The sequence below is a fragment of the Phoenix dactylifera genome, chromosome 1 (genome assembly GCF_051530095.1).
Source record: "Phoenix dactylifera cultivar Ajwa chromosome 1, Ajwa_hap1_PhDact_Kaust_v1.1, whole genome shotgun sequence".
NCBI classification, from domain to species: domain Eukaryota; kingdom Viridiplantae; phylum Streptophyta; class Magnoliopsida; order Arecales; family Arecaceae; genus Phoenix; species Phoenix dactylifera.
In genome coordinates this window covers 66427169-66449975 of record NC_143190.1, presented here as the reverse complement: position 1 = coordinate 66449975, position 22807 = coordinate 66427169, and the positions used below count along the sequence as shown (strand labels likewise).

The window sequence follows — 22807 nt, the reverse complement described above, 5'->3', positions numbered from 1 at the left end:
AATGAAGGAAACTGATGATTAGGCCGGAGAGGTGTGAATGATTTGATGGGACAAAACATTGAAAAGATATTTTATTCCAAAAATTATTAGTTATGTAATTACTTAGTAATAAGGCCAACAGTAAGCAATATTAGCTAACATTTTGTCTGCAATATTAACTTGCTATCCATGAAAGGAACTAAACAATCACCAAGTTTAGAAGAATACAAAGATCGCAAGGTGGATTTATTTAGACTTTTTAACTTGTTTTAACATGCAGTATGCTTCTTCCAGCTGATGGTGGACAGAAAATGCCAAACAGGATCTTTCCTCGGATTAAAGGTAATAAATAAGGGTAACTTAGAGAATGAAAACATATTTGGATTCAGAGAAGATGGCACCTTGCTAAAAGATAGGTACATCATATAGACAACATTCCAACAAGTTAAGAGAGTAATATTTTTGTCTTTGCCTCAGTCAGCTCCAAACGGCTTAGAAATGCAGGTACGTTTCTGCCGTAAGGGGATCTCTATACTTGATATAGACTATTTTGGCCACAAATAGGATTAGATAAGGTCCAAAAGTGTGATAAACTATATTGGGAAGCCAAATTGCAGGCCAAATTTTTCGAAGCCATAATTTAATTATATTATATCTGATGGAGATGATTTTTTTATGAAGAAAAACAGACGGCTTTTTGAGTTCTATGATATGATGCTATATTCTCTAAAGGACGAGGCTCAAAGTAATCAAGTCTAAATTTTATCATTTAAAATCTGAAATGGGACGGTCAAACTAAAAGTTTTTTTTTCAGATAAGATTTTGATTGGGTGTAACTCTTCATCCAAGAAAAATCAAATAAAACGATTGAAGACAGAGTTGAAGTAAAAGTCGAAATCTACCTCCTAAAATATTTCTACTAGTGATATCTATTTTAGAAAAGAGAGTCTTATTAAAATTAGGAGAAAAAATCCGACCCAAATTATACAAGGACAAACCTTACCATTATAATTTATAAATAGAATTTATGCATCTCATTTTTTTAATCATTAATAAAAGAAAAGGAGAATTAAGCCTATTTCTTAATTTTTTTCTTTTTTTTGAGAGAGAGATTTAAATTGAACGGATTAAGAATTTTTTTTTTCTTTTTCCAATCAGATCATTTTGAGGAAGAAGAAGTGTAGTTGTGGTATCTTCATTAAATGATTTTTTTTAAGTTAGCTGGAGTTGCAAAATGTTTTGTGTACTTTTGCAAACCGCTGGCTATAAGATGGGCAGCAACAAACCCATTGATGGACCACCTACCCCGTGCGTGGCTCACAAAAACCGGGTTTGGCATTCATCCTGGGTAGGCCTATGGGGTACGCGCCCCTCTTAAATGCACCAAGCCGTATTGATCAAAACCTGCGCTGCCTCTGCTTACTTATATCCAATGGAGAGGGAGAGATAATGAGAGAAATAAGGGAGGAGTAAGGAGTAGGTAGGAGCAGGAAGATCCAGCCTTGTGCTTTTCTTTTATGTCATGGCTTGCAAGAAGGAAGAGCTTTTTCTTAAAATCTTGCTTTTCCTCACCATACTTGGATCAACCCAAGGTCTGACTTTTCTTTCGAATATTTAAACTTCCCCTTTTTTTAACTTCTAATGCGTTTGTTATGTCTCAAAGTTTACTAGAAAATTACTGCAACTCAAAGTTATAGCTGCAGGAATTTACCTCCACTGGTTAGATGATTAGGTGGTTTTTCTTGAGCAAGAATGTGTGGTATAGTTCCAATTCTCTGAGAAGAGAACTACTTCCCATCTGGCATCCAAAATGAATTCTTAAAATCCAACCACCTTGCAAACTCTCAGCCTTCAAATTTCAATTTCAGAAGTTTAGGAGTTTTTCCTTACTGGCTCACATTTTTGTTTTGTTTCATTCTTATGCAAGATAAGGCTTCGGTTTGCAAGGTATATATAGAAATGTTCTTGGATCTTATTTAAGAAAAAAACCAAATGCAAGTTTGCATTCAAACAAGGAGAGTGCTGTTTTTTTTTTTCCTTCTTATGTATGTGATGAATTTTTTTCTCTTTTGAGAGAGAGATGAATTAGCTGTTGTTGTTGTTTTCCTGATTGGCATTTTGTTAGATAGGAAAAGTTGAGAGATGTTCTAAAATATGAGCACAAATGTTCTTCCGCATTTCAAGTTCAACACATCACCTGCTTCTGTTCCCAACTAAAATCACATATACATCTGCCCTTCACCTCTGCCAAGAAGTTTCTTTTTGTCATCATATTTGTCACCAACTCCTTGTAATCTTCAGGTAGGAGGTTCCACAAGCCGAGGCGGCCACATCTCGAGAGAGCAAGCAGCTTCTTTTCAACACCACCACAACGTTATGACTACATAATAGTGGGTGGGGGCACAGCAGGGTGCCCCTTAGCTGCCACCCTTTCCCTGAGATACAAAGTTCTGCTGCTAGAGAGAGGTGGCTCCCCCTATGGGAATCGCAACATCTCCTTGATGGAGAACTTCCACATCTCTCTGGCTGACACCTCTCGGAGTTCCCCTTCTCAACCGTTCATTTCCACCGACGGGGTCATCAATGCCAGAGCTAGAGTCTTAGGTGGGGGGACTTGCATTAATGCCGGTTTCTACACCAGAGCCAGCCCGAGGTATGCATTTAACTCATCTCTAATCTTTTCTTCATGTCTTCTCTGTTAGCAGCTTACTTTTACTTGCAGACACTTTGCTCCTTAATCTCTTCACCATGTTTGAATGCAAGAATAATATGCCAATAGATGGTAACTCAGCTTTTTTTGAAGTGAAAGATGGCTTCCCTTCATAATTCGTAAAGAGAATGAAAACAAAGCAAACATAACGACTCCAATATGACCATCACCACCTTGGGGCGCGATTTATTCAGCCCGCCCCAACCTACAATGAATCTAGAGCGGATATGGTAAGAGTAAAATCCATCTTGAATCGGATCTGGATATATATATAACTTTTCATGAATCTTCTTCCTAAGACAAAATAAAATAAAATTTGTATGTTAAAAAAAAACTGCAGCTTTATTTGACCGATCTATACCCAGTATGGGTTTAGATACCTGATTTGTTGCCATCTCTAATTACAAACAAAGTTTCATTCAACCAAGTTGGTAGTTTAATTAGTTGGCATCTCTCTCTTCAGGTAAGATGTTTTAGGTTAAAATCTGAGTTGAAGCAAAAAAAACCATCTCATTGTAAAAAAAAGAATTCAAAAACGATAAGCCTCGAAGGTTCAGATAAGCTTCTTTAATCCGTGTCATTGAAAACCTCATAGTTTTGGTTTGGAACAACTCGAGCTCCTTTGTCGGCCTTTCATGGTTTTGATAAGAAACGGATAATAATTAAAGCCTAGTTTCAAAAAAAGAATAACCTCTACAAATCAATTGATGTGGAATAGATATTCACAACATCGTAGAATGTTTTTCCTTCAATAAGATATAGCAGTATATGTAGTAGTGGAAAGTGATGTTTAGCTTTTTATTTATAGTGAAAAAGAGATGCACATCGATGTTGAATGCATGATATTGTTTCTCTAGTTATTGATTTTTATTAAATTTGTCATCTGATGACTATTAGGATCCCACTAAATGGGGAAAATGGCCAGCCCGTTCCGTTTAGAGAACGACCACGTTATCTCTTTCTGTCATCTTTTTCCAGTCCCCTAATGAAAGTAATGAAACTGATACCATTACTGTTGTAGTGTTGGTGGTTGGGCTTGATGTCCTGGCTTCTTCCTTCCAACCTAGCTTTAAACTTCTGGTACTTCTACGCCCATGCACTCGATTCTATTTTTACGGAGTCCACAGCACTTTCGGCAACAACTTAAACTAGCTGACGCTGGCCTCACAAATCCCTTTCTGAGCTGCAGAACCAGAACGGCAAGATCCAAATTGTTCTCTCCCCTTCCCACCAACCTCGAGTTCTCTTTTTTCACTTCTCGACCTAGCATCATGCCTTTGCGCTACTTCTTTGAAAGTTGAATCTTTTTACGTCTCAATGAATCCAGCTGGTTCTGTTGCTTTACTTCCCTTAGCTTTCAATGCTCCGAGAGGTTAGTAACCTCCACTTGTTCAGAAAGCTAGAGAAAGAAACTAAGTAGGTGAGCTTTTATACGGCTATACAGCTATGTGAGGGCAGCAGGTTGGGATGGTGAGCTGGTGAACGAGTCATATCCATGGATCGAAAAGAGGATCGTCCACTGGCCGAAGATCGCACCATGGCAAACCGCACTGAGGAACGGGCTGCTAGAAGCTGGTGTGTCACCATTCAATGGATACACCTTCGACCATTTGTATGGGACCAAGGTTGGCGGCACCATCTTCAACAAGAATGGCTTCCGACGCACCGCTGCCGATCTGCTCGCCGCCGGAAACCGACGGAATCTCAAAGTCTTGCTTCATGCCACTGCTCAGAAGATTATCTTCGATACGCAAGGTATAGAGAGAGGCCTAAGGGCCGTCTCCCAACTATATATCTTCTCTGAAGCAGCAGTTATTTTGAGTTAAACGTAGGATATCCTCTTAACATGAAATTAACGAACAGGGCAGCAGCCCAAGGCAGTTGGAGTCCTCTTCAAGGATGAGAATGGCATGCAGCACCAAGCAGTCCTTAATGGCGAGGAGCGCAGTGAAATTCTATTGTCGTCTGGTGCACTTGGCAGCCCTCAACTGCTGCTTCTTAGTGGAATTGGACCCAAGGAAGATCTCATGAAGCTAAACATTTCAGCGGTGTTTGACAATCGGCATGTCGGAAAAGGCATGTCGGACAACCCCATGAACTCAATCTTCATACCCACCAAGAAGCCTGTGGAGCAGTCCCTGATACAGACCGTAGGGATCACGAAGATTGGTTCGTTCATTGAGGCCAGCAGCGGCTTCGGCCAGTCATCAGACAGCATTCGCTGCCACCATGGAATCATGTCTGCTGAGGTCCGACGTCATCCACAAATTGCTTCATCCATCTCTTGCTATCCTTTTCCTTCCAACTTTCCTGCAAACTAACCAGCAGTTTAACCTTAAAACCGCAGCAGATTGGGCAACTCTCCACCATCCCTCCGAAGAAACGAAGCCTGGAGGCGGCCAGGGAGTATTCTAGGAGCAAAGGGAGCCTGCCCCGGGAGGCCTTCCAAGGGGGCTTCATACTCGAGAAAATTGACGGCCCGCTCTCCACCGGCGAACTCAACCTCGCCGACACGAACGCCGACAACAACCCATCCGTCACCTTCAACTACTTCAGCCACCCGTACGACCTCCAACGCTGCGTCTACGGGATCAGGATGATCGGGAAAATTGTGCAGACGAGGCAATTTGCTAACCTTTCCGACGACCACTTCTACTCCATGGAAAGGTTGCTGAATATAAGCGTGAAGGCAAATGTGAACTTGATTCCCAAACACACCAATGATACTGCATCGCTCGAGCAGTTCTGCAGGGATACAGTGATCACAATCTGGCACTACCATGGCGGATGCCATGTGGGGAAGGTAGTCGACCGTGACTACCGAGTTCTTGGCATCGCCGGCCTGCGAGTGATCGACGGCTCGACATTTGTGAACTCGCCTGGGACTAACCCTCAGGCAACTGTCATGATGCTGGGAAGGTATATATTAGCATCACAAATGATGAACAAGTACACTTAATTCTCTCCATAGTTGTTCCCCTACTGATTGATTCCATTATTTCTGATGTCCAGATACATGGGAGTGAAGATGCTGAGGGAAAGGTTAGGGAGAGCAGGAGTGCAGCTGTGACTGATGGAAAAAAAAAAATGCATGACATAGTACTAATTCTTGCCAGGTTTCATCTCGAGGCAATCAAGTGAAAAATAAAAAAAGAGAGAGAGGGGGAGAAAAGAAATGGTAAATTCATCTGTCTTGGCCTTTCTAGGTTTCTCTGGAAAACAATTGGTTGTACTGTGAACAGTCAATGATATCCTGTTTTATTAGGATCTAGATTGCTGCATCATGTACAAACTCTTAAGAAGTTGAAATTCTCTTGACGATCAAAAGTTCATGCTTAAAGGTGTTTTTGGGCTCAGTATGGTGGATATTTTAACTACTCTCACCTTACGGAGTGTTTGTTGTTTTGATAGTGATGTAATTGATTGTGCTCATGTGAGATCGGTGTGAGCAGCCGATGTACCAAAGAAAAAATAGGTATTTGTTGTGAAGTCTTCTGCGAAAGCAAGGCTGCTTTGGCTAGTTTGCTGGAGTTGGAAGCAACATACTTAGGATCATGATGAGGAACTTCGGAATAATCTATATGTCAATGGTGGGATATGGTTGCTGATCTTGTCTAATTTGAAAATGATTTTTTCTTTTTTTGGATAATAATATGAAAAAAAGATTGACGGGGATCTTGTGACCATGAGGGTACCGATGCAATTCCTGCATGTATCTCATCTTATATGGGTTGCCATGGTTCGTCCATGCCTTGGTCTAGGGTTCACCCTAAGGGTTAGAAGTTGTTGCCTTGGGTGCTTGGTGTGCCTCCGAATTGTATCATGCGCTCGCTAAACAAAAACTTGGAGTAGCTTCCAAAGGTGAGTCTACTTGGCTCTTCCAAAATATAAAAACATAACCCTTCAACAAAAATCGACTTAACCACTTGAAACTTGACCATGCAATAGTTATGAATTGCCCAACGAAGCATCAAATAACTCAATTCCAATTTAAATAGAGAAACAAACGGATCATGACCATTCAAACCCAACGAACCCTATTTTGCAGATGGGATAACTTTTGGATAATTATCCTCTCCATTATAGAAGGGATAGTCAAGTTCATGGGAGAAGTTCTCTGTTGGGCTTCGATTAAAGGAATAAGTAGGAAGAATAAATGAGTGCATTAATTTTCATGACGATTTGAAATTCATTATAAGGACAATTTCACAATTGACTCTTACTATAGATTTCTAAATAGCGGTGGACTTGTTTGCCCTTATTATAAAGTCATCTGGAAGGCAGCAGTGCCAGAGAAGGTAAAGGTATTTCTTTGGCTTGCTTTGAAGCACAAACTTCATACAGGCGAGGTCCTTGCCAAAATGGATGGGTTGTGAGTACAGGTTGTCCTCTTTGTGGTTGTAATATGGAACCTAATTCTCATTTTTTCTTTAGATACCCATTCACTAGGAGTATCTGGATGACTACCTAATCTTCACTCTTTATGGACATCTTGGAAGAAGAGGTATATTAAATCAACCTTAAGAAGAGCATGGAATCAGTTGCTGATGTCTATGTTTTGACATATTTGGCTCGAACGAAACAAAAAAAAAAATTCCTTTCTTCTTCAAAGGATCCTCCACTCTTTTCATCTTTGGGAACAACATCAAATTTAGACTTGCATCTCTTCTTTAGCTTCACTTTAATTTTTTTTCTCTTCCCTTGTATCTCTTCAAATATTCTTTTCTTTTGTACATGTACTTACTTCAAATTAATTAAATTGAGTGAGGAAAGTATCTTACTTTCTCTGCATTCCATCAAAAAAATTAATAAAATAGAATTTTCAAATAAATTTACTTTTTGGACTTTTCTGAATAAGGCTATTTCTGACCAGTTTTGGGACGTTTGGTGGGTAAGCCGGGATCCATCTAGCTTATTGAGTTGGGTCGGGTCTGATGAAAAAAAGGGTCGTTCCCACGCCGGCCCATTTGCTCCAGCTTCGCCGATTACCAAAACCTCAATGCCTCGAGATTCGTGGATGTTCGGATTAGGTTCGCTGCTTTTGTAACATTAACTATCTCCGCCTCTCCGGAGAGTTCTCGCGCGGACTCGTCGAGCGGCAGCGTCTCCGATCCTCACTCTCGATACCTCCTCGCGCCCTCGGACCAGTGATCTCTTCTTTCTCTCCTCCTGGTAAGCCAAATCCTAGGGTTTATCCGCGTTCCTATCTCTTTCTTCCGCAATCTTTCTCCTTGGAATCAAGAAATCAGCAACGCGACGATCATTTCTTTCTTTAATTGTTTCTTGAATTCAGATCCTGTTGATATTCGTATACCATAAGTTTCTTGGTTTTCTTGATTTATTTTCTTGAATTCAGATTGTTGTGTTGTAGAAAAACACAAAATTTGATTCGATTCGCGTCTTAATTTTTCTCATATCACTGGTTGCTAGTTTTAATTATGCCAAAGAAAAAACCTCGATGATCTGTAATCGTTTGTTCTTTTGTCGCTGATAGTAGAATTGGTATCTAGATCTATCAAGAACATGGGTACTGTCCATAGAGAGTCTTCATGCCATCTTGCTTGGTTGTTGGGCGGGGGAAGGAAGGGAAAGGAAAGGACGAAAGGACGAGAAATGAGTGGGCTTAGAAAGGAAGTTCTTGGGAACTTACAGTAATTAGGAGCAGTAATGGTTGGAGAGGACTAAACAATGCTGTAACCTAAGAGGTTGGAAAGGCAAGGTGGTATCTTTGTGAGTTGAAATAACCGAGGCAGGTGAGAAAAGAGCTGAATGGGTTAGATGATTGGGTCCTGAGGTACGATTGGTGGGCAGAGTGCTTGCTGGTGGTATTTGGATCATTAAGCCTAGATTTTTTTTATTTTTGTTGGAAAAAATGGCGAGCAATTGCTACAATATTTGATTTTCTTAGGACCTAGTTGGTATCATTTTTATTTCTTGTTTTTTATTTTTAAAAATCAAAGCTAGTTCATTTTGGCTGAATTTGCCATCATTGTCATCTTTGTTGTATTGCCACCAGACCTGCCATCAACTCCATCACTGCCAATTGCCTTTGCTGCAACTACTATAGTCTCCACAATGATTACCATGCTTGTTTTTGAAAACTAACTAATAATACCGAATATGTTTATATTTTTTAAAAATAAAAAATAGAAATAGGATTGCTTTTTTTCTATTTTGAAAATAGAAAAAATAAAACTGATGCCAAATGGCATCTTAGTCTTTTGATTATTTATTTTGATTTATTTCCATATTTAAGTGGTTTGTTGGTAATGAAGCAAAACATTGGTACTGAGAGTAGAATTGTTTACATCAGCCTTGGTATGATTCCATTTACTTGCTCATGCAAAGTTTTCTGAGCTCTGAGCTGGTGGCTTTTGCTTTATGCATGTTTAAATGTGTATGTATGTGAGAGAATTTATTCTTTCTTGTTATTTTGGTCATTTTGTTAGGCTTTTCTAGAATTAGACCATTGGGATCACTTTTGTGGTTGAAATTATCCTCATAATGTTTTTCCATGCAAAATTGTCATGCTAGTGCTTTTTGTTTTTCCAATTGGGAGGCAAAACTGAGACTTTTTTTTAAGAAAAAAATTGCAGCGCAGGTGCTATATTCAGTCAAAAAAAGATGGGTATTATTGAGAAGATTAAGGAGATTGAGGCTGAGATGGCACGGACACAAAAAAATAAAGCTACAGGTTCTCTTCACATCTGTTATGATTTTTAATTCTAACGCATTCATATCACAGTTTCATGATATAAAGAATATTTATTAAGTTTATGATCAGTTATAGATGCATAGCTAATACGCCTTAGGTTTCTGGTAAGTGGCTGTGTCCATATTATACAATGATATCATTCAGTTCTTCCATCACTTATTGTATATGAATAATGTTGTTCATTACTGCATTTGATTTCCCCTTAGTTATATATTGTCTTTGCAATGTTGGAATTATCAATTTGTGGTGAATAAATTCAAATTGTTCTAGGAAAATACATATATGGATACAAAAACAAAATTTGAGGATTATTATGACCCTAAGCTTTGGCACTGCATAAATGCATATATGATGTTGTAATTAAACATTATGCAAGGACTCGACTGGATAGCCCTGGTAAACAAGATGTCTGGTTTGATATATTCAAAAATTTTTGGTAGTCAACAGATGAAGATGTGTTTAGAGATCAGCTTGATTATTGTGCATGAGAGTTTGTATTCATGCTTGCTTTATTTTTCTTTTAAATATTAGTATTCTCTTTCTAGGACTATTAGATAAAAGCTGCAAGATATACTAAAAGTAAACAAATCATGTATCTGGATCAAGGATTAGGTTTGTGGGCTGGTGGCATGTTGGCCAGGCACTAGCACAGTACAGTTGCATCTCAAACCAATGGGTCATTTCAGCCATGGCAAAAATGAGGCGTTGATTGAGTTCATTAGATTTTGGTTCCTTGATCAATTTCATAAATACGACATGAATGCAAATGAGCTGGGCTAACCCTTTGAAGTAATGGTTGTCAAACCATCTTCCTTGTTTCCTGTGGGGAAGCATTCATATGCATTCTTTGGATTCCGATACTAATCTCCCCTGATTCAGTAGTTACCTTGTCTTCAACATTTAAAAGAATTATGTCCTTGCCTTGATTGAGTTTATGCAAATTATCTTACCGACTTTTCATTCTTCTAGTGATTTAATGTAGGCTTATATAACATTTTTATCTTGTACTATTGATTTATCCTAGATAAAGTACTATTACGCATACATGTATAATGTTTGTTATGGTTTAAGATTTTTTTTTTTATTATTTTCAAACTTTATCTCTTGCAAAAATTTTATATGGCAACTGATCAACTAACTTTCTTTCTTTTTCTCCCCTTCTATATAGAGTATCATCTTGGGCAACTGAAGGCAAAGATAGCAAAATTAAGAACACAGTTGTTGGAGCCTCCAAAGGTATATATCTTTCCCTTTCCTAGCTAAGGTACATATCCATAGACAAAATGTTTGCTGGTTGTTTCTGTGCAAGAATTGCTGTACGATATGTAATACTCTATTTCATAACCATAAGGTATTTATGACTTGCATTCATTATAGTGACCTTTTGTAATTGCTCTTGTGCTTGGCCATCGCTAGTGTTTTTTAAACTCTTTGAACTTACAGTCATGAACATTTTGTTAAGTGGCTGAACAATTGATTTTGGTTTCTTTTTGTACATCTATATTATTCTTTTAAACTGCTACCCTGTGTATGGTAATTGATTTTTCTAAGCTCTTTTCCCTTTTTCTTCATAACCCTCATATGCACGAGGGACTTAGTTATTATGTTGAATGACAGAAGATAAAAAAATGTGTTTACAGTAGGTAAAAATAAACTATGGGTGTCCACTTGTTCTGCAGAACTCTTTGATATAAAAATCTTCTTGGTCGGCTTGTTAGTGGCTTTTATAGATGAGGTGGTAGGAGTAAGATTTAGTTTTGATAGGGGACAAATATATCATTGGGGTAGTTTTAGAGATCGTGCTTGTGGGTGATACAATGGAGGGTGTGGTGGTGGGTTCCACAGGATGATGATGGACCCTTTTAAAGTTTTCTGATCCATCACCTCCACCAAGAAGAAGTGCTCCATGGTGTATGCTTAGTTATTATCGGACTGTTTTCTCTGACCTCTTTGGGGCTGCTCAGCTGGATAGGTTTGACCTAACTACATTTATGTGCTTTAGTTAACCAAACTGGTAATAACTAGTACGTACTTCATGGTGCCTCTTCTTGGGATTTGATGTTTTTCCTAGTAATGTAATTAAGGTGGTTATTTTTTTGGCTTTGGTATCATTATAGGGGATTGATGGCCTTTTTGGGCTATGGTTTAGATTTATTTGTGTATACTACTTATGTTTGCAAACATATTACTTATATTGTTTTACATGCTTCTTCTCCTGTTTATGTTTGTTGAGTTCATATCGGGTATCACCTTAAACCTTAAATGTATGTCAATCAGGGTTCTAGTGGATCTGGAGAGGGTTTTGAAGTGACAAAGTATGGCCATGGTCGTGTTGCATTGATTGGATTTCCAAGGTTTGTCAATTCCTGTGTCCATTGACTTCTATGCTTTTTCTGAGAACAATTAAAAGTAAGTTCACTACTGAATCAATTGGGAAACTTTAGCTTTTTTGAAATGCTCATAGTCTTTCTTGTTTGTTATTTTGACCTTGTGTCTTGAATACCTGCTATGCACTTGATTAAGTTGGCACAAGACTTCATTTTCAGAACCACTGCATGCTGAGTTTAAACTGAGACTTTTGGTGCTGTAAGATCATTTAACACGTAGGTGGATGATTGATGAGGTGCATGCATTGGAGTTTGTAATAAATGGTGTTTGTAATATAAGCTGCATGTATCTCTAGCTATAAATACAACATGCACTGCAATACAATTCATAATGTATATATGCATGAATATGTGGTCTGTAGAAACTCTATTTCTATCCCTGCTCTCCTGGACCCATGAAATTATAAATTTAAAATATATGCTTACACCATTGATGTGCAAAGTGCTTGTGACTTAAATCACTAATGGTCAGGTCGGAAAGGAGATATTATTAGTTATTAGATATTCATATTAGATTGACCAAATTATTTCAATCAAACATAATTCATCATTTCAATATTGTTAATTTGACATACAATGTACTTATAGTTGATATGTCGTTATGGTAGGACATGTGCGAGATGTGCAAGTGTTTTAGACATACTTGTACCCATGACTCAAAATGCAAACACTTAATAATTGGTAGTATTTGATTTTGGTTTCTATCCAGTGAAGAACAAAATAAAAGGGCTGAAATATTGTGTCCCACAGATGGATTGGAACATCCTCTGAAAGTGATTTAAATTCTTGAGACAAATGGGCACTCTCAAAGAAGGGGTTTTCTTTAAATGCAAGAGTCAGCTAGAGGAGGGGAATATTTAAGCAAATCTGCTTGGAAGTTGTAAGAACAGTATAAGAAACTTTTTGTTGATAGCTGATCTAGTCCAGGATAGGAACAAGTATGAAATATTTATTTTGTCAAAGTGGCATCAAATAGTTGAGTAACTCTTGTTGGTTATGACCATGAGTATATGGTTCCAATTGCATTGCCTTAAGGTTTTGTGCTGCTGCCGATCTTTCCATTGTCCCCTTGAAAACAAGTAGAGACTGTACAAGCATCATCAACACCTGAGATACAAGATTTCTGATGAGAATATCAGTGACTAACTATCAAAACAATTCACCCTAAAGAGAGTGACATTGCAATAATTTAACTATATTATCTTGTATTTCATCTTTACTTGGTTATGCTTTTCTTTCTCTTGGCTTGTCATCCATTTCTTTATAAAAGGTTAGATATAAAAACCTTAAATGCCAAAATAATGTTATTTTTAATGTATTATGACTTCTAAGTGTAAACTATTCATTTATATGTCTTTCTTGTTGACAGCGTGGGCAAGTCAACACTTTTAACTCTACTAACAGGAACACACTCTGAAGCTGCATCATATGAGTTCACGACACTTACTTGTATCCCTGGGATTATTCACTACAATGATGCCAAAATTCAGCTTCTTGACCTTCCTGGAATCATTGAAGGGGCTTCAGAAGGCAAGGGTCGTGGTAGGCAGGTATTGCTACTTATGTATATTGCCTAAATTGCTTTATTTTATTTTCCATAACCTGGCAATACAGGCTGTTTTTCCATTCATATTTTTTCATCTTCGATAAGTTAAATTGGAGGAAGCGTTAATATCCCTAACAGTTTGCCAAGAAAACTACAGTAGAGGTTTGATGGAGTACAATGCTTGTAAGTTTTTATACCTGCAACTTACTATACGATCCCAACTATATTAAAATTGTTAAAAGACCTGTTTACCTTTTTTCACTTCTGTATTGATTACTCCTAATTACATCATACCTGTTGTTCTTCACTTTTTCTTTGGGTATAGAACCTATTTGCCTATATGACTATGAAAAAGACCATCTGTCCCTTATCAGTGGCTTAGAGAAGTTAATTTTGCAGTGCACATTAATGAACAACTTGATCATTGTGTTTACTGTCCCTCCAAGATTTCCGTCTGCCAAAGAAAAATACTAATATGTCAAAGTATATCCTAAGAACTTTTTTGCAAAACTTAGATGACCCCATTAACTCTTGCTGCAAGTTGATAAGGTAAAAGGCCTACTGTTCATCTGCTCCACTTATGCAGGATGTGGTTGTATACTGCACCTGAATCATACTTAAATTTGTGCAACAGTAATAAACTGAAAGTTCAGCCTTTGAATTTACCTATTGATACTACAAAAATTCCCTGCACCTATTTCTTTGTGTGAGTTCTCTGTGTGCTTTTCAATATGTCTTTTTCCTTTGATTTTTAGCAACAATTCTAAACTCCACTTACAGAGTGCATGTCATGAAAGCCATGCTGCTGACAACTCGATCATCTTTTGGATCAATGAAATAAATAGCCATCAATAGTTTGAAAAGGAGTAAATGAGTGATGTTTTGCAAATTTCATTTGGACAGTTAACTAGTTTTTTTTCTTTCAATTAAATAAGATGCTATTTTTCTGTTGATTTTTCTAAGCTTAGGAAAATGGGATGTAATTAGTAGTTTACCTTTTCAGGTTATTGCTGTTGCGAAGTCATCGGACATTGTGTTGATGGTTCTTGATGCCTCAAAAGTAAGTCATTTATTAAGTTAATATTTGTGACAGTATTCTTTTTGTCATACATACAATTCTCTTTTGTTATGTAGACCAAGGCAATTCATTCTGTAATTTTGCTTAGTCTTATTTGTGAATGCTTTCAAAGCTCTCCATATTCTTTTTTTCCCCTAAATGAGGAAGAAAGCTTATGAATGAGTGTGAATTAAAGGATATTTATGTTATTTCTTTTCCTCAATTTGTCTAGAGTAGCAATTAATTTGTTTAAGTCAACCATCACTATTAGTGACTAAAGGTTGTACTCAACATGCCAAACTTGCCATCAAGGTTGGCCGAACTGGTATCGTGGCCCATATTGGTCACTATTGAGTTGGTATGATACTATATTATACCATACCAACACACGGTATGTATCCTAGTGCCAAGTATCGGGTTCACCCAATCTAGGGTTTCATAGTGAAACCCTAAATCTAGAAAGAGGGGCAGGGGATGGAGGGAGGCACAAGAGTCCCGGTTCTACCGGTGGCTGTTGTCATAGATGGTGGTGGTGAATGTGGTAGAGGGTCTCGTGGCTGCATGGTGGTGGATTTGAGCTGCAGGATGGCGTTAAGGGCCTTGAGGCAAGGGTCATCAATAGAGTGGGAGTTGGAGCTAGTGGAGGTGGTGGAAGGAGCTCGTGAGATCATTCGACATGGCCGTTGGAGAGAGAGAGAGAGGGAGGGAGAAAAGGAGAGAAAGGGGTCGAGATCGGGATCCATGGGGGAGGGGGGAGTTTTATAGATGGGATTAGTACAACCCAGTCAAACTGGTTTAGTATCATCCAAAACCAGGCGGTTCTGCTTGATTCGGATTCATTTTGACTGGTTCTACTTCTATCTTGAATTGAATCTAAGAACTGTCCTTGTACTATATTGATCTTGCCTGGTATGCCTCCAACCAGACAATTCAGCATGGTTCGGCGAATTTTGTTTACCATCATGCTGGACTTCCTCTACCCACATCCTTTCCGGCTCAAACATTGGTTGGATGTATTAAGCATCCAATTGCAGGTGTTGTCAATACGGACTAGATAAGAGAAAGAAAGGAAATAGAAAACTGTATGCCGACCTACTTTTTCTGAGGTTTTCCTCTTGACTGAAAACCTTTTCGCTTTTGTCTAAGAGCTACCAAAATAGCAAAAAAGTTTCCTACCTGATAAATTTAAGTGGATTCCCACTGTTTGCTCAAACTGGGACCAATTTGGTGAGTAGCTACTGTTTTAATTTAAGAATATCTATAAAGAAGCTCTCATCTTTTGCTAGTGAAATGGTATAATAGATCACAGAAAGGGACAGTTTTCTCAAAACCATCTAGAAGAATCTTCTAACTCAGATCTTTTCCCCCTTCTCCCGTTGTTTCAAACCATGTAGGATTTTGACCTTTAATCGATGGTTTGGAAAAGATGATGGCCTGCAACAAGGTAAGCAATGTGTCTTCCTCTCTTTGTCACATCCTTCTCCTCAGCAGGCAATATTGGGAGGGTCCACAAGTTTCTTTCCTTTCTTAGTTTGGGTCTACAGGTGAGTTTCTCAAAAGAATTGCATTGGTGTCCATGGAAACTCCTACATGAGTGAGAAATGGATGTCCCAATAACTAAGATTTTATGACATAAAAAATGAAGAACCTTTGTTTTGGAAATGATGGAATGCGATTCTCTAGTAAGATACTAGTATTATAATTCACCAATTTGGCTTGTTTAGCATTGATCAAGTAGATGAATGAACCACTTTAAAATCTCTAAAATGATGTGTATATATTATATTTCCATGCAGTCTTATATGCTGACATATCGGCTAATGCCAAGAATTTGATCTAAGCTTTGGTTACATTTGACATGCTTCTTTCTGTGTTTGTCATCATCCCCATCTTGGCCTATATTATAAAATTGTGCATTATCCTAATATGTTTTCAGAGTGAGGGACATCGCCAAATATTAACAAGAGAACTGGAAGCTGTTGGATTGCGTCTGAACAAGAAGCCTCCTCAAGTAAGCTTTATCTGCTTAGTATATTCCAAGATCCCTATAAAAATTCAGTGTTCTTAATTTCATTTTTATTTTCTGTTTAATGAATATATGCATTGTGCAGTGAATGACATTTTGGTTGAGTGATTACATATAAGATCATTTTTCTACTTGTTGGAACAAGGAGCTTTTAACTGCTCCATGCTTGTAAAGAACTATGTTACTTAAGTGCTTAAAAGTTCTGCTGTTCTAGTCTGCTTTCCGTTTGATGATTGAAATTTATGCTAATTCCTTTTTAAGGTTGCACTACTGTAGGTAAATGTATGTTAAGAATGTTTACACTGCCACTTTGTTACAAAGATTTTTTTTTTTATAAAAAAATATAAATCCAACCTCTCTTCTATGCTATGTATTGTTTTTTCTCTGTTATGGTGCGATGATTTAGAGTATAGCACCTACAATTAACATGTATCTGTTATAGATTTAACATGATCAATTGCATATAATTTGAACACTCTGTATCCTTTGTAATTTGTGAATCTTAACTTGGCAATGCATTATATCTGTGGTGTATATGCAATGGGTTTTATCAGATCAGATCTAAACCACCACGTAGATTGTTTTATAGTCCCCATGGTTTGTTTGAATCACACAATATATTATGCAAACATCGTTTCCACTAATAGAGGAAGACTGCCTGCCATAATTGGAGGAACTTGAATTCAGTGACTGTTGTCTCACCTCCTCTTCTAAATTATACTTCCAAAATGGTCTTCCTTACTGGCAATTTTCTCAGGTTGACTATCAAGCTGATCTCACGAGCATAAACAACTTTCAGGGTAGGTTTCCTACTTGCCACCTAGCCTTTCTTAGTTTTATGGTAGGCTTCTCTCTTACCATCAGTAATATTCTTATACCTTGATGAATCATACTTCGATCCTTTGGCCACCCATTTAATGGAAGAAGGCCTATTGGTCAAGGTATGATTAATTTCCCTAATCCGAGAGGACTATCTCCACTGGTTGCTGTATTAAGATGAGCCTTTTTTTTTTAATTTTGTTAAGGCATATAAGAAATTATTTTTAATTTTAAAGTTGCAGTGTTGTATTCCTAGCAATACTAGCATATGTAGAAAGATATGGGGAAACTTAAAATAACTTCAGATCTGGCCCTAAATAGGAATACTTAGCGAATAAGGATCCATAAATCTGATCCCAACAAGTTGAGAAAAGGCTTGATGAGTATGACTAGGATTGTGGCTTGCATAGTTAGAAAGACTTAGAAATTTATACATGTATCATAAACCTTCTGCTAATTATGAAGACCTGTTTGCTCATTTTCAGATATATTTCAAAAGGAAAAAGACTGGAGGCATTTCCTTCAATAGCACTGCTCCTTTGACACATGTAGACGAGAAGCTTTGCTATCAAATTCTACATGAATACAAAATACACAACGCAGAGGTACCTTTGTCTTTGCTTGATATTCTTTTGTGCGTGTAATATATAGCTAAGCAAATTCTTAACTAATCCATAGAATCCTTGCTAGAATTATGTTTATCTATTTTCAATCTGCATCAGGTACTGCATAATATACTCTATGTTTATCTTTGAGAAATAGGAAACTTGAAACATATTTCCTTGTTTTTTTTTTCTATCCATGATTCGGCATCAACGTTTACGTATTTCTTTATAACTTCTGTTGAAATGCTTCATAATTTTTGAATCCCTTGATGCATAAGATTAAGCATATATTTTTCTTCTTTGTTAATTGGCATGATTAAAACCCTATATATGCATTCTATCCTAGTTCATTCAGAAATGTTTGAAGACTTGATGATGTAGACAATAAAATCAATGAAAAGCTTGGTTAGGATGAAGGAATGCTGAACCGGCTTGTACCGGCCGGTTCAGCCCATACCGAACCAGTCCGGTCTTTGACTGGTCCGATTCGACGTTAAAAATGGGGGCCGGAACCGGCCAGAACTGGCTGGAACCAGCCGGTATAGATGCGTGCCGTACGGTTCCGTCCGGTATGGCTAGGAACCGGTGTGAACCGAACTGGTTCGCACAGACTCCGGTGCCACAGCGGTGCGTTGTGGCATTAAATGCCACAGTAGCGCGCTGTTAAGGTGACCAGTTCGGTACCAGTCCGAACCGGTCCGGTGGCTGACTGGTACACCTATCGATACCGGTTCGGCGATCCTTAGTTAGGATATTGTAGACTGGTACCGAACTGGTCCAGTGGCTGACCGGTATGCCTACCAGTACCGGTTCGGCGATCCTTGGTTAGGATATTGCAAATGTATCGCTTGAAGTGTAGTAAATTGCATAATTACAATAGTGTGCTTGCTCTGAGGAGAATGTATGATTAGGCTTTGATAGGTTGTGATTCTAACAACACAATCAAGTAAATTCTAGACCAGTGTGTCCTAGTGTCAGCCATGTCTCCAGTGGAATAATACACTTTCCTAATATTTCCTTAGCATTTTTAGAAGGTTTTTCATAAATAACAATTGATAATTTGAAATAGAATTTTACCATCCTGACTCACCTCAATGTCCTTTTAGCAGCCTTTGCCATTGTTAGCTTATTCTAGAGCAGGTTGATCAGAAACCTGAATGAATGGTTCACCTACCATTCATCTCTGCCTGAGAAAATTTCCAATTATTGCTCATGATAGAAAGTAGAAATGTCCCCCTTTACCCTCTTCATTCTGGAATATTGTGTTCTTTATTTGTCCTTGGTACACACTAAAATCTTAGCAGTTCATTGAATTCTGCTCCTATTGTGGCCTGGAAAGGTTCATGGGAAATATGATGTGTCCGGTACCAAGGCCACCATTGGCATGCAAGCACCATGATGAGACCAAATGGGTACAGAGACGGTGAATCTCTACAGCATACATTTTGATAGTACTGTTCTTTTGGGAAAGTAATCTGGTTAGATGTCATAAAGCACCAAGAAGAAATTCAACTCTCCCTGTGCATGATCCATATTTTATCTTCACCATAGCAGTAATTATTTATTGTGCAAAGGTCTCAAATAAACAGAATTTTAGCCTTGTCGAGTCCACCCACAGTTGGCAAGCCAAGCACCTGCGGCTGACTCTCCATTTAAGAGTAGCCTTCCAATTTCCAGCTACTTGGATAATGCCCTATCAGTGGTCATTGATGTGAAGTTCGCATGGAGATTAATAAACTCAGATGATCTAAACGATCATTCTAGTTCCAGAAAGAGGAATTTCTGTTTAGAAGCTAGCAGCAATGTTCAATCTCTTCTTTCAGATGCATAATTCAGTGACATGAAACATTTGCCACAGCAAGCCTACAGAAGAAACACTTCTGTGGAATGATCTCTGAAAATTTTTCTGCTACTGTCCAAGCTTCTGGTGCTTTGTGATTTTCGAAGTTTTGTTCAATTACTCGGTCATTTAAACCACTTGCAAATTTCATATTGGTTAAGCTTGAATCAACCATCCCACCTTTTAATAATTGTTATATGTAAATAAGCAGATGTTATAATACACTATACTGCAGAAGAATTGACACAATCTCATCTTTATATTAACGTCAATGCCAAAAAAAAAAAAACACATTTTATCAAATCATTTAAATGCCATTTTTCTCACCTCAATTCATTAATAATAATTTAATTAGTACTATGCTTCTGCTATATGCTTGTAAGAATGTTCTATAGTTTGTTGCTGCTGGATTTCATTGTTATCATGGATTGATTTCCTGTCTGATTTCCTTACTTGTAGGTCTTGTTTCGTGAGGATGCTACAGTGGATGATCTCATTGATGTCATTGAGGGGAATCGGAAGTACATGAAGTGTATTTATGTCTATAACAAGATTGATGTCATTGGTATTGATGATGTGGACAAACTAGCCCGTCAGCCAAATTCAATTGTCATTAGCTGCAATTTGAAGGCAAGTTGCTTTGTTTTTTTTAATTTTGGCCTGTTTCTTTCTGCAAAAGCTTGCATCTTTAAACTGTCATTAGTACTGACAACACAAACTTCATACACATTTTTATATATCTGACAATGCAAGACTACCTACCAACTCTAGTTCATTGGAGACTTTTTTGCATACTTTTATCAGAACACCTCTGTGACTACTTATCTCCATGATATATTACAGCTGAATTTAGACAGATTACTAGCAAAAATGTGGGACGAGATGGGGCTTGTGAGAGTTTATTCAAAGCCACAGGGCCAACAACCTGATTTTACAGATCCTTTTGTCCTTTCCAAGGTCAGTGCATTTTCTTACACACAATGCTGATGCTTTGGAATCTGCAACGGGGCTCTTGCTATTAAAGTTCCAGTAGTTCATGATCTACTTTTGTGACATTCAATCAGGATAGAGCTGGCTGCACGGTAGAAGACTTCTGTAACCATATACACAAGAATTTAATCAATCAGGTGAAATATGCGCTTGTTTGGGGAACTAGTGCAAGGCATTATCCACAGCACTGTGGGCATTCACACGTTCTTCATGATGAAGACGTTGTCCAGATTGTAAAGAAGAAGGTTATATCCTGCTCTAGCTGCCACTCTTTATAGTTCCAAATAGTCATAATTCTTTGAATGATCCGTCTTTTACCTGTTAAAAGGTCTTTGTAACCTACTCCCTCAGTTTTTGGCTACTTGAAACCATCTAACCTATCACAATGAGAATCCTGTATGGTATCGGAACCTACTTGCAAAATCAATGCTTGTTCTTTGCTGTCTCCATCCATACCTGACTATGAAACTTACTGCACTTTTAATTTACTTTCAGGAAATCGAAGAAGGGGCTAGAGGTCGGTTCAAGTCACATTCCACGGCCCCAGCTCGTATATCTGACAGAGAGAAGAAGGCTCCTTTGAAAACATGATTTTTTAGGTGTTCATACACAGTGCGCGATTGCATGTCCAGATCTGGGATATCATCTCTGGCTCCAAATTGTCAACATTCTAAGAGTCAAAGCATCTTCGGTATCCACCTGAATAGAATGGCGTATGCACCTTGTGGATGAAATCATCCTAGGGAAGCTGAAGTCAGATAAATTAGTACAACCATCTTAAAATATATTTTGAGAGACAAAATCCGCATATTAGCTCGAACCTCCTCTCGTGTTGTGAAGATGTATTTTTGATACTGTGGCCTTATTATATGATCTTGGTGCAGACATTTGACCCTGTTGGATGGTGCCATGGAGTAGAATTTTGTAATTGGATATATGTATACTGCCGTGCTTGAACCCATGATTTATCATGGATGTTAAGGACTGGTATTATAAAGGTTAGTGCTGTAATGTTTGGTTCCTCCAGGCGAGATCTCATCTCAGACGAGACCCCAGTTCGTATCTCTAGTTGGGGATTCTGTTTCCTACCTAATTGTCCAAAATAATTTTGGGTTTTCGGCTGCTTATATGGCCTGAAAAATTGGGGTATTATCGGGTTGCTATGTACTTGATTAAAATCTCCTGAGGTCCATTATGGTGCAGTATTATAATACCGATAACACTGGCCATTGACACCATCTTATACATCTCGAGCTCACCTTCATGGCCAAAATGAGATGAGATCTAGATTCATCTTAATCGAGTTTTGAAAACCAAGGGACCGGCGAGCGGAACTAAGGATGAACTCATGTAATTGAACTACCTTGATGGAAGTGGGAGACAACTGAAAGCAAACATTAACTGGGAAGTGGCTCTTCAAGATGTAAAGAACAAAAATGAAGCACGCTGCTAATTCTAAAGTAAAACACAGGATCCATCTTGATCAGGGATTAGTTGAGGAATGGAGGTGAAATGGGAAGATAATTAGGAGGAAAGCTCCAACGGTCATGACCTGTTTCATCAACTTTACAAGGCTGATCTGTAATCGACATACATTGCTATCTTCCAACATGATTAGGCAAGTGAAATTTGTGTCCTTGTTTTTTCTGCAAAAGAAGAAGATAAAACAAAGGGAATTTTCAGAAATTATTTAGTATATGGTTTAAATCAAACGCAGGAAAATGGAGTCTATTCCAATCCCATGGGGAACAAATGGACTCCTTGGTCCGTTTCACCCACACGCTACCTTGCCAACCTGAAAAAAAAAAAAAAGACATACCATTTCTACTGCCCACATGATCGAGCTATCTCCGATAATAACAAGTCAGACTGACTGTTTCAGGTTAATTTGTACAAAATAATACCTTCTCTTTTTCCCTTGTAACGGAGAGATAAATACCACACAGAGGCAAACCTATCTTTCCCTGGTTGAGGGCTTGCTACTTTAAGGTCTTAGTACTGACAGCTGAGTAAGAGAGGAGTTATTGGAATCAAACAACGAAACAATGATTGGGTCAGCCTAAATTAATACCCATCGTATTGTAAGTCCCAAAATAAAAAAAAGGAAAAGAAAGAGGCCTGCGCGCGGCTACC

General features: G+C 38.1%; 2 protein-coding genes across 5 annotated transcripts; both read left to right on the top strand.

Annotated features, from left to right (window-relative positions):
* The first annotated feature begins 1276 nt into the window (after positions 1–1276).
* Positions 1277–6029, top strand: LOC103711160 (protein HOTHEAD-like). 2 transcript variants are annotated; one of them, XM_008797193.5, is made up of 6 exons: positions 1277–1571; positions 2281–2632; positions 4134–4444; positions 4553–4938; positions 5037–5608; positions 5702–6029. In XM_008797193.5, the coding sequence occupies exons 1-6, from the start codon at positions 1502–1504 to the stop codon at positions 5757–5759; spliced, it is 1749 nt and encodes a 582-aa protein (XP_008795415.3). In that variant the 5' UTR covers positions 1277–1501; the 3' UTR covers positions 5760–6029. The 2 variants fall into 2 exon arrangements, with proteins under 2 accessions (XP_008795415.3, XP_008795416.3); XM_008797194.5 differs by having other exon boundaries at positions 1386–1571; positions 5040–5608.
* A 1673-nt stretch (positions 6030–7702) lies between these two features.
* On the top strand, positions 7703–21700 carry LOC103711159 (developmentally-regulated G protein 2). 3 transcript variants are annotated; one of them, XM_008797191.5, is made up of 12 exons: positions 7703–7861; positions 9286–9383; positions 10573–10640; positions 11682–11758; positions 13161–13341; positions 14341–14397; positions 16331–16405; positions 17725–17844; positions 20144–20314; positions 20528–20641; positions 20749–20919; positions 21170–21700. In XM_008797191.5, the coding sequence occupies exons 2-12, from the start codon at positions 9314–9316 to the stop codon at positions 21263–21265; spliced, it is 1200 nt and encodes a 399-aa protein (XP_008795413.1). In that variant the 5' UTR covers positions 7703–7861; positions 9286–9313; the 3' UTR covers positions 21266–21700. The 3 variants fall into 3 exon arrangements, with proteins under 3 accessions (XP_008795413.1, XP_017699309.1, XP_008795414.1); XM_017843820.4 differs by having other exon boundaries at positions 7705–7861; positions 9291–9383; XM_008797192.5 differs by having other exon boundaries at positions 7705–7861; positions 9273–9383.
* The last annotated feature ends 1107 nt before the right edge of the window (positions 21701–22807 follow it).